Here is a 15,282-nt window from a genome sequence, read left to right as displayed (position 1 = left end):
GCCCATGCTGGCGCGCCCCGCCTCTAGCGTGCCGCCAAAAACCACCGCGATCCGCTCGCGCCAGATCTAGCGAGTCGTGGGAGAAGAGATCCCGCCGCCGCCGACGCCGACCGGGCTTTGCCCGGCGGCGACGAGGAGGAGAGGTCGGGGAAGGGACAAGGACGCGGTGGCGCTAGGGTTCCCCCCGGTCGCCGCGCAGGGGCGACACGAGAGGAGTCGGGAGGACCGGATATCATCTAGTATAACAAAAGAGCGTGACCGCTACAAGTTCTGTTTAGTGTTACTCCCTCCGTTCCTAAATATTTATCTTTTTAAACATTCAAATGGACTGCAACATATAATGTATGTAGACATATTTTAAAGTATAAATTCGCTCATTTTTTTTGCTATGTAGTCACTTATTAGAATCTGTAGAAAAAATAGTTAGGAACGGAAGGAGTACATCATATGGATGTTCTTCGTCATTCGTCGTGGAGATAGGCTGGATGGGACGAGACTTGCCTGCTCCCCCGGCGTGTGCCCATCCGTGCTCCCGCGTACGTGGCTTGATTTGATTGGGACAAAATACGGGATCTATAACTGCCGAACATTCAGATTTTCTGGACCTGGATCCGAACGTGCTTGTAGCCGCTGCACGAATCTAGATGGTCTTTCGTTGCCACATCATCCCAGACACTCGTTCGGGTTGAAGGCGATTTCACGCGAACGATTTTTTCTCGCATCGAGTACCTTATCCTTTCCCCTCGAGCACTGCCTCACCCACTCCCCCAAGTCTAGCCCCCCGGCGATTACAGCGGCGAGTCCTTCCGGCGATTGGAGCGGCAGCGAGTGGCGCGGGAGTGCGGCGGAGAGGATGCGGGAGGGCTGCGTCCATGCGATAGGGCGACGCATGCCGGGCACCACGCCGCGCCTGCGGGAGGAGGCGGTGGCGAGGATGCGTCCGGCGGGAGGGAGCTCCTCCTGCACGTCCAGGGCGCCGTCCGGCACCACGAGTGCGCGCAAGCCGCATCCGGGAGTGCGAGCAGCGTGGCGCTGCAGGTCGCGCCCGCCACCGACATCCTGCCGCGGCGGCGTGGTCGGCGGGGACCCGTTCGCGGCGTCACTTTGTCGGGTCGCGCGAGTACGGCGGCGAGGATGTGGATGGCTGCATCGGGCGGCAACGTAGCCGGTAGATATGGAGGCGACCGCGGCACTCGAGAAGAGGGAGCGGCTAGTGATTGGGCCAAGGTCTGGGTCCTCCCGTCGTCGCACACGGTCGCTGAGGAGAGTCGACGGCTATGGAGGACGTCGAGTGGCGGTGGCAGCCGCTCCCGCTTCTGCTCCGAGTGTATCAATGGCGTCGTCAGCCGTCGACCCCTCCATTTGGGGCTTGCTCGAGGTACAAGATGCATCCATCCATCTCATCGCTGCGATTTTTGTTGAAGCCACAAGTCTGATTGATCAATCCATTCCACCAATGTTGTTTCAGTATTTGCCATGCTTTTGTGTCAATTGTGTTTTTGCACTGCCATTCAATACAAGTAGTAGGACAGAGTGCCAAGCATATCAGACATTCATAAATGCTGCTAATCCACATGATCTGATGTTGCTTTCATGTTGATTCAATCAAATCTAATCGATCGTTTGAGACAATCTCTGTTTTGGTTCAGTAATGTCATGTTCATTTTACTGTCAGAGTTATCCATCGAGTTCTTGTATGCATGTTTGGTTGATTGGTTCAGTACATATGGCCATGCAATTGAAGAAGAAACAAAGTCTAAATCATTGATCGAGCATAATATGGGTAAACACTTTTTATTGCCATGGCAATTTAAACTTTTTATTTGACATGGCGAATTACTTTTATTGCCAAGACGAAGGCAATTTTTTGGCAAATAACCATGGCAAATTTAGTTCAGGAACCATGGCAAGTTTCTTAATTTAACCATGGCAACTCTATTTTTCATTTGATCATGGTAGGCAATTTTTTCACAAATAACCATGGCAAATTTAGTTCAGGAACCATGGCAAAATTTCTTAATTTAACCATGGGAACTCTATTTTTCATTTTGATCATGGTAAATTTAGTAATTGACCATGTCATTATTTTGGTTTATAGATGATGGCAAGTTTCAATTTCTCATTGATTAACCATGGCAACTTTTTATTATTTGATCTTGTTAAGTTTAGAAATTGATCATGGCAATTTTAGTTTGCAGATCATGCCATTTTTTAGTTTCATGTATTTTGCTTCGCAACATATTTTTTAGCACGGACGATGTTAATTTTTAGTAAAAGACCATGGCAAATTAAGTTTACGATGCATGGCAAATTTTATTAATTAAACATGGCAATTTTTTTTGTAAATGAAGATGGAAAATTTCCTGAATGTTAAGAACATCCACAACTTCTGTCATGCCCTTGTTTAGCAAATTTTCCTCCATATTTTTGCCATCGCAAAAATACTTTTATTCACACGGCAAATTTTAGTATAAGTTGCCATGGCAATTTTTTAGTTTAAGTTGCCATGGGAAATTTATTGTAAAAAACATGGTAATTTTGTTTTAAATATTATGGCAAATTTACATTTCCAAAACATGGCAAATTTAACTATGTAGCACGGTAAATATACTTGTATAGCCATGGCATTTTTTAATTTATTTCCATGGTAAAAGTACTCCATTTTTTCCATGGCAAAAATTAATCCATTTTTTGCCATGGCAATTTTTTACTCCATTTTTGCAATGGCAAATTTAACTCCATTTTTTGCCATGGCAAAAATACTTCTATTTCACATGGCAAATTTTAGTCTAAGTTGCCATTGCAAATTTTATTTTAAGTTGCCATTGCAAATTTTATTTTAAGTTGCCATTGCAAATTTATTGTAAAGAGCATGACAATTTAATTTAAATATTATGGCAAATTTTACTATGTAGCATCTTAAATATACATGTATACCCATGGCATTTTTAAATATATTTCCGTGGCAACTTCTTTCTTTTTGTGCCATTTTAAAAATATAAACTTGAACATGGCAATTTTTTCATAGAATGGCAAAAGTCCATGGCAATTTTGTTGTGCAAAAGACCCGTGTTTATTATTCACAGAAAAACTGAGCTTTTTACTTGTCATAACTTAATATGGGCTTTATGTTTCATTTTTCTTTTCACAGGAATAAGGCCTGCAGGGCCTGGTGCGTGGGTTGTTCGGGCTGGGGCGTTCGATCGATGCCCCTCTTGTCCCGAACTTTCGGACTGGGAGCATCCCAGACCAAACGGTCGAGAGTTATCGACGTCCACAAAATAAGGCACGGCCCCACCCTCTTAAAATCAGAGAGATGATTAAATTAAAAAGAAAAAAAGAAAAAAAAACAACCGTAGGATGAAGTGGAAGCACGGATGGGAGCAAGGGAGGGAGGGAGCACGCAAGCCGGATCCGGCCGGATGGCGACGTGGAACCGAAAAGGGCGGCCTCCTCCGCAACGTGGCACCTCTCATCCACGCAAAGGACACGTGCGCGCGCCTGGAAAGAGTACGTGTCGCTCGGGCCTCTTCGCGAGGTGATCCTGCTCTGCTAGTCGGCAGCAGCTCATTTGCGCGGGCCATACCGGCCGGCACCATCAAAAGATTTGGAAGCCGCTTTTGGATTAGTTAATTGCGAATTACGACGACTCAGGTTAGATTTTGACAGGGAAATCAACGCGGCGATCTTTACTACTAGTAGTGTAGTCTGGTGGTGCAGAGATTGTGCGAGGAGCAGAGCAGCGTGACCATGGAGACCCAGCAGGAGCCGACCAAAGCGGGCGAGCCGGCCGGCGGCGGCGCCGGAGTTCTCGAGAGTAAGATCTGTTTTATTTTTTTCACATACTCACCGGTGCTCTCCTCGGTGAAACCGTACTGACAGTGTTTCCAAAGGTTCAGAGGTGGATTACTCTTGCATCAGTTTGGTGCGATGCTGACTCTAATCGATCGATCCGTCTTGCTGCCTGCTGCAGATGGACCTCCGGCGCCATCAACAGCACAGCAAGGACCTGCAGCCCCTCCGGGTTCAGCAACTGACAGAGGTACGTACACGTACACCATGCAGTGCCCATCAGCTGCTTCAAGTTTCGGCGAATTTGGCTGCAGGTTTTCAGTCTTAATTTGTTTGGCATGAATGCAAAAACACACGAAATGAACGAAATCGTGCGCAGATGCGGTGCTTGCCAAGGTGGAGATGAATCGGAAACTGTCCATGGTTAAGGCGTGGGAGGAGAACCAGAAGAGCAAGGCCGACAACAGGTGCATGTCTACCTCGACTCAACTGAACCGAACCCAACTGAACTTTTCACAAGGGAACTTGTTTGTATGTTTGGTAATCCTGTCCTACCTACCTTAACGGGTGCAGGGCCGAGCACAAGATGTCGTCTATCCTATCATGGGAGAATACCAAGAAGGCCGCGGTCGAAGCCAAGCTCCGAACACGGGAGGTATGTCAAACTCTATAACTCTGAAGCCCGCCTTACTTCCCTCCCGGCACTTCAGTTAGCATTAAAGTTCAGTCTAGTCTATACACCATACCGAGTTAGCAGCAGGACCTGCGGCAACCATGCTCCTCAAAAATTCGATTTGCAGGAGAAGCTGGAGAAGAAGAAGGCGGAGTACGCGGAGCAGATGCGGAACCGGGTCGCCATGATCCACAAGGAGGCGGAGGAGCAGCGGGCCCTCGTGGAGGCGAGGCGGCAGGAGGAGATGATCAAATACCAGGAGACGGCGGCCAAGCACCGCTCCAAAGGGACCACGCCCGCCAAGAAGTTCCTCACCTGTTTCGGATGAGCAGCCAGCCAGCCAGCCAGCCACTGAAACATAATCATAGTGAAAGTTGTGAAGTAGCTCACCTAAAAGACGTGCTCTCTCTACTGCTCTTGCTCTCTTCTTTTGGAACATCGATCATAAGCTTGGATCGTGCACTGATGTGTCATATCCGGGAGATGCACTGCTAGTTCTTTTTTAGTGTGACTGCGTGATGCACATACATAATGTTGCGACGCTTGTTCTGTTTCGGTTTGTGGGATGTCATGTAAGGTGTGTAAGTAAACGGTACTCAGATTTGAGAAAATGTCAAGAAATGTTTCCTAAGAATGTCACTCTGGTTCTTGCTATTCAGAGATGTTCCCTTCTTTTTAGGGCTTTCAAACAAGTTCGTAGGCAGGCAGGCAGGTTCAGACTTCACGAATTGTTGGCTCTCGCCACACTTTGGCAGAGTTCACACTGCCCAGTCCTCTTTTTTATGAGAGAACACACTGCCCGGTCCTTTTTTTGTTTTTGACGCAACACACTGCCCGGTCCTGGGGCAGGCCGAGCGGGGCGGCCGCCCCGGGCCGCCCAAAAGTAAGGGGCCCATCCCGTACTACTCTTAATTCAGAAGGCCCATGCGTATTAAAAAATTAGAACAAGGGTCAGGCTCATGTTTGACTCGCATAGAGAGATTGCTGGCTAAAGAAAAGAAAAACCCGGAGGCATCGCGGCATCCTCAGTTCGATTTCTACTAGAGTCCAGGACATCATCATGGCCGTCTTTCTTCCTCCCAGCGAGCAGCGACCTCGGCGTTTCTGATTCTATACTTGTCCCATGGTTTGTCCGATTGGTTCTCCACTCTAGTCTCTAGTTTCTCGATCGGATCGCAAGCGCTGATGTGCAGGTGATAATTCATTCCCGTCCCCCACAACGAGAGGCCAGAGGCAGGTTACAGAGAAGGTATGCCGTAGAAGATACTCTCATTATATTTGATAAAGATTTTTTAATTGCTGTAATGTCTTCATAGCTTTGTGCTAATTTCCAAAACTAAATGTGCTTTTCAATTTTAGTATAGTCATGCCATCTAGAAACTATGTTTTGGGTAGAAATTGTTGGATGAGATTGATATTTACTATACATGTCAGAATGTTAAAAGATTTTTTTAGGTAATGTGTATAATTTACTTCATATATATGCATACTGATTTTGGATGGTTTTTTTGTCTAAAAAAATTATATCTACATCGTTGATTATTACTTAGACATTTACAATAAATGCCCTGGATTTTAGTTTCACCCTAGGCCCCTAAAATCCCAGGGCTGGCCCACTCGAAGACCATGCCATGCAGGCCCTTTTTAGCCAGGCCTTGTGACCCAACACAATATCCTTTAATAAAAAATAAAAGTAAATGTCAAAGTTGTCCAAGAACAAATTATATATACAAAACCGAAAAATATAGTGTATGACATATGGAGTCAGTATTACCATGTAGTATACAAAAATTAATGGCCATGTTATAGACAAAAAATATGGCGATGTCTATTACAATACAAAAAACATGCAGTAGGAATTGCAATGATGTAGATAAAAAACATGTAGAGAGATAAAAACTTGTAGAAAAATTGCAATGATGTAGATCAAAACCAAAAAACATGCATTGGTGTATGTTTGCCATGATAGTGGGGGTAACTGTTTGAACATAAATTTGCATTGTGTAAATGACATGCATGAAATTTTAAAAATTGACATGATATACAAACATAGTTTACAATGATTTTTTCAACAACAAAAATTTCCATGTTGCAAAAAAAAATTCCAAAACAGAAATATATGTTGTTGTATAAAGGTCATAAAATGCCTTGTTATTTAGATAACAAATTTAGCATGGTCCATAACAAAACAAAATTGACAGGGTTCAGACAATAAATTTATCATGGTCCAAAATAATTTATTTTCCATACACTAAAGAGGAACAAAATTGACATGGTCCAATAAAATCAAATTTGCCATGATGAATTTTTTTGAACTATATATTTGCCATGATAAGATAACTAAAACAACATACCATGGGTTGTTTTCGTAGATTTACAAAACCCACAAGAGGAACACCAAATTTCAAAATTCTATGGCAGGAAAAACAACTTGAGTAACCATGGCAACAATCTTCAAATGGATATGGCGAAGACACTACAAATAGTTGCCATCATGGCAACGTATTCTTTTAGTTTACCATGGCAAAATGTGCCATGGGGTCTTTATTTAAAATTCCCATGAGGTTTCAATTAAAAATTACCGAGGGGTTTTAATTTAAATTGCAATGGTACGAAATTAATTTTTTTCATGGGCTTTTGATACGTCTCCAACGTATCTATAATTTTTGATTGCTCCATGCTATATTATATTCTGTTTTGGAAATTATTGGGTTTTATTATATACTTTTATATTATTTTTGGGACTAACCTATTAACCGGAGGCCCAGCCCAGAATTGCTGTTTTTTGCCTATTTCAGAGTTTTGCAGAAAAAGAATATCAAATGGAGTCCAAACGGAATGAAACCTTTGGGAACGTGATTTTCGGAATGAACATGATTCAGAGGACTTGGACCCTACGTCAAGAAAGCTACCAGGAAGCCACGAGGTAGGGGGGCGCGCCTACCCCCCAGGCGCGCCCTCCACCCTCATGGGCCCCACGTTGCTCCACCGACGTACTCCTTCCTCCTATATATACCTATGTACCCCCAAACGATCAGATACGGAGCCAAAAACCTAATTCCACCGCCGCAACCTTCTGTACCCGTGAGATCCCATATTGGGGCCTGTTCCGGAGCTCCGCCGGAGGGGGCATCGATCACGGAGGGCTTCTACATCAACACCATAGCCTCTCCGATGATGTGTGAGTAGTTTACCTCAGACCTTCGGGTCCATAGTTATTAGCTAGATGGCTTCTTCTCTCTTGTTGGATCTCAATACAATGTTCTCCCCATCTCTCGTGGAGATCTATTCGATGTAATCTTCTTTTGTGGTGTGTTTGTTGAGACCGATGAATTGTGGGTTTATGATCAAGTTTATCTATGAACAATATTTGAATCTTCTGAATTCTTTTATGTATGATTGGTTATCTTTGCAAGTCTCTTCGAATTATCAGTTTTGGGTTGGCCTACTAGATTGATCTTTCTTGCAATGGGAGAAGTGCTTGGCTTTGGGTTCAATCTTGCGGTGTCCTTTCCTAGTGACAGTAGGGGCAGCAAGGCACGTATTGTATTGTTGCCATCGAGGATAACAAGATGGGGTTTATATCATATTGCATCCCTCCACATCATGTCATCTTGCTTAAAGCGTTACTCTGTTCTTATGAACTTAATACTCTAGATGCATGCTGGATAGCGGTCGATGTGTGGAGTAATAGTAGTAGATGTAGGCAGGAGTCGGTCTACTTGTCTCGGACGTGATGCCTATATACATGATCATACCTAGATATTCTCATAACTATGCTTAATTCTGTCAATTGCTCAACAGTAATTTGTTCACCCACCGTAAATACTTATGCTCTTGAGAGAAGCCACTAGTGAAACCTATGGCCCCCGGGTCTATTTTCCATCATATTAATCTTCCAAAACTTAGTTATTTTTATTGCTTTCTATTTTACTTTGCATCTTTATCACAAAAATACCAAAAATATTATCTTATCATATCTATCAGATCTCACTCTCGTAAGTGACCGTGTAGGGATTGACAACCCCTTATCGCGTTGGTTGCGAGGATTTATTTGTTTGTGTAGGTGCGAGGGACTCGTGCGTGGCCTCCTACTGGATTGATACCTTGGTTCTCAAAAACTAAGGGAAATACTTACGCTACTTTGCTGCATCACCCTTTCCTCTTCAAGGGAAAACCAACGCAGTGCTCAAGAGGTAGCAAGAAGGATTTCTGGCGCCGTTGCCGGGGAGGTCTACGCAAAAGTCAACATACCAAGTACCCATCACAAACCCTTATCTCCCGCATTACATTATTTGCCATTTGCATCTCGTTTTCCTCTCCCCCACTTCACCCTTGCCGTTTTATTCGCCCTCTTTTTTCAAGTCGCCTCTTTTTCATTTGCTTGCCTTGTCGTCATGGATAGTCCTTTATCTTCTCCGTTGTCTCCCGAAAATGAAGTTCTAAATTTTAAGCAAAGGAAGGGGGAAAATCTGAAAGATGCTTGGTATAGAATTTGCAATGCTCAAAATAAATCTACGAGGAAGCAATCTACTTCTGTTCTTCTCTGCAATTTTTATGTAGGCGCTACTCCTTGGTATAGATATATCCTTGATACCATTACCGGAGGGAATTTCTTGGGTAGCCATACTTTTGATTCTTCTAATGCTATGATAGATTTGTTTGGCTCACCACCTCTTTTGGTTAATGGAACTATGTTAACTTTGGAGCATGTAATGCAAAGACTTGAAATTATTGAAAATAAAGTTGCTACTGTAGAGTTAATCGAAAATTTGGATAAAAAGATCCACAATCAAATTACCCAATATGGATCTAAAGTAGGAGTCACTTTGAAAAATATTAACGAGAAGGAACCCATAGTTAATGAAAGAATAAATCAGGATTCCACTAGAATCGATAAACTTGAGGGTATCATTACCAACTTGGGAACCTGTAAAGAATACTCCAAGTCCTCCAACTAAAATTGCCAAGCTTATGTATGTTCCTAAAAATAAGGGTGAATCCTCTAGTAAGGAAACTGCAGATCTCAAATCTATAAGTATTCATCCCAATCTATTCGCTATCATTAAGGAACCATTTGCTACAAATGAATTTTTCGGTTATGAGCCTAGAAGTTTGATGATCAATAAAAAGAAAAAAACTCCTAAGAATGATAGATTTCTCATTGAAGAATTGCCCGCCAAAGATGGCAATACCTAGATCTATTCTTGCTTCTATGCCTAGCTAGGGGCGTTAAACGATAGCGCTTGTTGGGAGGCAACCCAATTTTATTTTTTTAGTTTTTTGCTTTTTTGCTTCTGTTTAGGAATCTATCAGAAGTTGCTCCCCACTATAGCAATTCTCTTTACATGCGCACTGTTCACATCATCTTGCATGCCACATCATCACCTTGCATGCCACATCAGCGAACTGCCAGGATGGTTGGCTCCGGACGGTCACCAGAATCGTACCAGCCGCTGGGGTTTGGAGCGGACTTTTTTCCATGTATCGCTCAACCTCCATGCCAATTCGCTTCCCGGCCGTTTCACCTCCCTCCACCATGCACACAATTATGATGGCCTCTTCAACTGCTGCGATGGCCTTATCTCCTCTCGCATCTACTAGAACGATCGTTTCTGCCCTTTTTGTGGAGCACAAAGGCAACGCGCACCTGACCTGCTAGATCCACTCCGGCTCGCCGGACATGGCAGCAGCCGCTCCGTCACCGTGATGAGCCCTACTTCTGCCCCGATCCACCATTGTCGTCACATCTTATTCTTCCCTAGCGCCGGCGACACGCTCGAACAAGACCTCACCTAGCGCCAAGGGAGGCATCACCACCACCTCTCCTACGGTGATGCACTAGCCGTGGAGGTGGATGAGTAGGCGGTCCTCCACGCAGACGACAGTGACACCTAATCGGCATCCGGCCGGAAAGCGATGGAGGTGGAGACGACCCGTCCTCGTCGGCAAGAAAAAGGCCATGGTACTTGCTCCAACTTCCTGTTCTTCCTTCCTACTACTCACGATTGTTCAGTATCCAATTAGTTCATTCGTTGCAAGCAGTTTTACATGTTGTCTATAAATAACGAAAAGTGTAACGCCCACACGTGTGGGCGTTAGCCAACTCATCCACACGCCTCCATCACCGTCCAGTAACTTCTGCACGAATCTTAGCACGAATTAGCTGATTTTGTATGCCACGTAGGACAACTCGCGTGTGTGGCGTGTGAGAGGTCGCCCACACATCCGTTTTACCACATGGAGGGGCCGGTGTATGGGCGTTTAGCAGTTCGCCCACACACCAGTTTTCAGTCATGCACAAGGGCTGGTGTGTGGGCGTTTGCCATCTTGCCCACACGCCCGCCTCCTCTCCCACACCAAAGCTGTCAGTTGCCATGCGTTTTGCAGTGTACATGGCAGCTGCCCTAGTGTGATTGCAAGCAGATGGCAACTCTCTCTTTTTTTTACCCGAACATGTCAGTTGCCATATGTTTTGCATGGTACATGGCAAACTGCCCTAGCGTGCACGTAAGCAGATGGCAACTCTTTCTTTTTAAATGGCAACTGCCCTAGCGTGCTTGTGAGCACATGGCAACTCTCTCTTTTACCCGAACATGTTTTTTGCCATGCCTTTTTTTGTAGCGCTACATGGCAACTGCCTAGTTAGTAGGTGGCAACTCCTAAAGTTTTGAAATCATGGCAACTGCAGTAGACCAGACCACACATGGCAACAACTGTAGTTGTCCAAAAAATGGCAATCTGGAACTTTGACCTGAGATGACAACTGCAGTTGAGCAAACATGGCAACTGTAGTTGTCCGACATGGCAACCGTAGTTCAGCGACATGGCAACTGCACTTAAACAAACATGGACGAGGGTCCGGCCCATGGCAATTGCGGGGCGCGCGGTAAAGTGTCCCGTGAGGCGTGCGGGACCACGAGGTACGAGGCCTGACGTACCGGGCATGTGGGCGTTATCTATTTCGCCCACACGCACGCGTGTAAGAGGGACCGGGAGGAAAAAAAAAGGCGTGTGGGTGCTAGTTGTTTTGCCCACACACAGACATGTGGGCTGGTACTCTTAGGCACCATGGGCAGATTTCTTAACGCCCACACGTGTGGCAGTTATGGGCGTCCATAAATAACCCTATTCCGTTTTATAATGGAGAATTGGAAGGTAACACTCAGGAAAACAAAGCCCACAACAGGAGCCATATACACCTATAAGGTTGAAGAAGATACCACTCCAAAAGCAGTATCTTTTCAAGGGGTTCCTATTCTACTAAATCAAAGATAATAATGCCGGCCATCTGACACTGCCAGACATAAAACGTTTGTACAAAGAGATGGTGTGCAGTTATTTTGTTACAATGATTCTATCTTATGGTAGAGCATGTATGTGTGAATTTTGTTTGCAATTTGTAGACGACGCCGGGAAAGTGTACGTGGACATGAGGTACAGACTAGGAAGGACTATGAAGGAGTCAGTACTACTTTAGGTTCTGCAGTGTGCAGAACTGCAGATGGTGATAGCTGCTAGGTATGGGTGGCTGACTGTAAGCAACGATCTGACGACCTTGACTCTTGAATTAAGTGTATCCCTGAATCCTGCTTGCCTGAGATCTCTGAATTTGCATGTTATTGTCTTTAAACGATTAACCTGTTTGCCTTATCAGTTATCACACGATGCGCTCTTTCCTCTATTTTGTCGCCACAACCTTGGCTCCACCCGATGACTTTGGTATGTCTGTTCCGCCCGATGTTCCAAATACCCCCTTTTTACTATGTTCCTTGACTTCCTCTTTATTTTCTCATGACCTCTACAACCATTCTATGATTACTGAGATTTTGATTCTTCTGTTACCTTTCTTATTACTATTTTATTTAAATTTGAGCTGTAATACAAACACTTGCGGCTACATTAGTTTGCTAAAATTAACTCAGCCACTCACATGTCGTTTGTGCAGATCATTGTATTTACATGTGGACAAGGTAGTTGATGAAAATTCAAATAGTCTGCAAGTGAGGTGAACCCGTGTAACCTTTATTTGTAGTCAAAAGATAATCCCATCTCCCCCATGTTGTTTCTACATATGTTATTTTCAGTCATTTATTTTTGAATCTCTGATTTAAAGACTATTTTTAATCATGTAGGAAAGCTAAAATTTATTTTGGTAGCGTGATTTCTGTCACCATATATGTCATTACTGAATGCCATGTTCGATCTTTAACCAACTATCATTGTAGTTTCTATTTTTTTTCATATTGTTGATTGCTCATACAACATTGAGAGGTGAGGTAAAGGAGAAGACACATGTATCTGTGTTTTGGTAACAACTGCAAAATGTCACTCAAGATTGTAAGAAATACGAAAATCAAAGACAGGATGGGCAACTGCAAGGAGAAAACTATAAAACGTTCAAGTAGACAGTTGGCGACAACCTTATGTAGGTGTGTTTCTCATGTACATGATATCTTAATTATCTTATAAATTTGCATTGTTTTCTTTAGATTTTCTTAGCTTAAATTTCCGCAGCAACGCGCGGAGTATTAGCTAGTAAATATTTGTTCTAGCCTCTGGTTAGATGTGTTTTTATGTTTTAATTAGTGTTTGTGCCAAGTTAAACTTATAGGATCTTTTTGGATGATAGTTATTTGATCTTCCAGAAACTTTCTGTTCACGAAAATAATTGTTAAAAATCACCAGAACGTGACAAAATATTGATTCCAGTTGCTGCTGATCAATAAACAAATTGTCTAGGTCGTCCTATTTTGGCTGATTTTTTGGAGTTCCAGAAGTTTGCGTTAGTTACAGATTACTACAGGCTGTTTTGTTTTTGACAGATTCTGTTTTTCGTGTGTTGTTTGCTTATTTTGATGAATCTATGGCTAGTAAAATAGTTTATAAACCATAGAGAAGTTGGAATACAGTAGGTTTAACACCAATATAAATAAAGAATGAGTTCATTACAGTACCTTGAAGTGGTCTTTTGTTTTCTTTCGCTAACGGAGCTCACGAGATTTTCTGCTGAGTTTTGTGTGGTGAAGTTTTCAAGTTTTGGGTGAAAGATTTGATGGATTATGGAACAAGGAGTGGCAAGAGCCTAATCTTGGGGATGCGCATGACACCCCCAAGATAATCTAAGGACACCAAAAGCCAAAGCTTGGGGATGCCCCGGAAGGCATCCCCTCTTTCGTCTACTTCCATCGGTAACTTTACTTGGAGCTATATTTTTATTCACCACATGATATGTGTTTTGCTTGGAGCGTCTTGTATGATTTGAGTCTTTGCTTTTTAGTTTACCACAATAATCTTTGCTGTACACACCTTTTGAGAGAGACACACATGATTCGGAAATTATTAGAATACTCTATGTGCTTCACTTATATCTGTTGAGTTATATAGTTTTTGCTCTAGTACTTCACTTATATCTTTTAGAGCACGGTGGTGGATTTGTTTTATAGAAACTATTGATCTCTCATGCTTCACTTAAATTATTTTGAGAGTCTCAAATAGCATGGTAATTTTCTTAAATAATCCTAATATGCTAGGTATTCAAGATTACTAAAAACTTTCTTATGAGTGTTTTGAATACTAAGAGAAGTTTGATGCTTGATGATTGTTTTGAGACATGGAGGTAGTGATATTAAATTCGTGCTAGTTGAGTAGTTGTGAATTTGAGAAATACTTGTGTTGAAGTTTGCAAGTCCCGTAGCATGCACGTATGGTAAATGTTATGTAACAAATTTGAAACATGAGGTGTTCTTTGATTGTCCTCCTTATGAGTGGCGGTCGGGGACGAGCGATGGTCTTTTCCTACCAATCTATCCCCCTAGGAGCATGCGCGTAGTGCTTGGTTTTTGATGACTTGTAGATTTTTGCAATAAGTATGTGAGTTCTTTATGACTAATGTTGAGTCCATGGATTATACGCACTCTCACCTTTCCATCATTGCTAGCCTCTTCGGTACCGTGCATTGCCCTTTCTCACATTGAGAGTTGGTGCAAACTTCGCCGGTGCATCCAAACCCCGTGATATGATACGCTCTTTCACACATAAACCTCCTTATATCTTCCTCAAAACAACCACCATACCTACCTATTATGGCATTTCCATAGCCATTCCGAGATATATTGCCATGCAACTTTCCACAGTTCCGTTTATCATGACACGCTCATCATTGTCATATTGTTTTGCATGATCATGTAGTTGACATAGTATTTGTGGCAAAGCCACCGTTCATAATTCTTTCATACATGTCACTCTTGGTTCATTGCATATCCCGGTACACCGTCGGAGGCATTCATATAGAGTCATACTTTGTTCTAGTATCGAGTTGTAATCATTGAGTTGTAAATAAATAGAAGTGTGATGATCATCATTTTCTAGAGCATTGTCCCAAGTGAGGAATAACAAAAAAAAGAGAGAGAAAAAGAGAGAACGGACAATGTTACTATCCTTTTACCACACTTGTGCTTCAAAGTAGCACCACAATCTTCATGATAGAGAGTCTCTTGTTTTGTCACTTTCATATACTAGTGGGAATTTTTCATTCTAGAACTTGGCTTGTATATTCCAACAATGGGCCTCCTCAAGTGCCCTAGGTCTTCATGAGCAAGCAAGTTGGATGCACACCCACTTAGTTTCTTTTGTTGAGCTTTCATATATTTATAGCTCTAGTGCATCCATTGCATGGCAATCCCTACTCCTTGCATTAACATCAATCGATGGGCATCTCCATAGCTCATTGATTAGCCTCATTGATGTGAGACTTTCTCCTTTTTTGTATTCTCCACATAACCCCATCATCATATTATATTCCACCCATAGTGCTA

The 15,282-nt window shown here is 43.1% G+C and overlaps 1 protein-coding gene across 5 annotated transcripts; it reads left to right on the top strand.

The window, feature by feature from the left end:
• Positions 1–719: 719 nt before the first annotated feature.
• Positions 720–5,099, top strand: LOC109742660 (uncharacterized protein At3g61260). 5 transcript variants are annotated; one of them, XM_073502641.1, is made up of 8 exons: positions 720–1,378; positions 1,676–1,783; positions 3,152–3,510; positions 3,670–3,817; positions 3,974–4,042; positions 4,172–4,259; positions 4,366–4,447; positions 4,593–5,099. In XM_073502641.1, exons 4-8 carry the CDS (start codon positions 3,751–3,753, stop codon positions 4,791–4,793), a joined length of 507 nt encoding a protein of 168 aa, XP_073358742.1. In that variant the 5' UTR covers positions 720–1,378; positions 1,676–1,783; positions 3,152–3,510; positions 3,670–3,750; the 3' UTR covers positions 4,794–5,099. The 5 variants fall into 5 exon arrangements, with proteins under 5 accessions (XP_073358742.1, XP_020157347.1, XP_073358744.1 ...); XM_073502644.1 differs by having other exon boundaries at positions 746–1,378; positions 3,152–3,538; XM_020301758.4 differs by lacking the exon at positions 1,676–1,783.
• The last annotated feature ends 10,183 nt before the right edge of the window (positions 5,100–15,282 follow it).

The sequence above is a fragment of the Aegilops tauschii genome, chromosome 6 (assembly GCF_002575655.3).
Source record: "Aegilops tauschii subsp. strangulata cultivar AL8/78 chromosome 6, Aet v6.0, whole genome shotgun sequence".
Lineage (NCBI taxonomy): Eukaryota > Viridiplantae > Streptophyta > Magnoliopsida > Poales > Poaceae > Aegilops > Aegilops tauschii.
This window is presented reverse-complemented; position numbering and strand designations above follow the sequence as displayed.

Excerpts from the sequence above, each read along its gene's own strand:
- LOC109742660 (XM_020301758.4), top strand. The coding sequence starts at position 3,751 with ATGGAGACCCAGCAGGAGCCGACCAAAGCGGGCGAGCCGGCCGGCGGC. Across the intron at positions 3,818-3,973 it reads CGGCGCCGGAGTTCTCGAGA|ATGGACCTCCGGCGCCATCA; the intron begins GTAAGATCTGTT and ends TGCCTGCTGCAG. Across the intron at positions 4,260-4,365 it reads AAGAGCAAGGCCGACAACAG|GGCCGAGCACAAGATGTCGT; the intron begins GTGCATGTCTAC and ends TAACGGGTGCAG.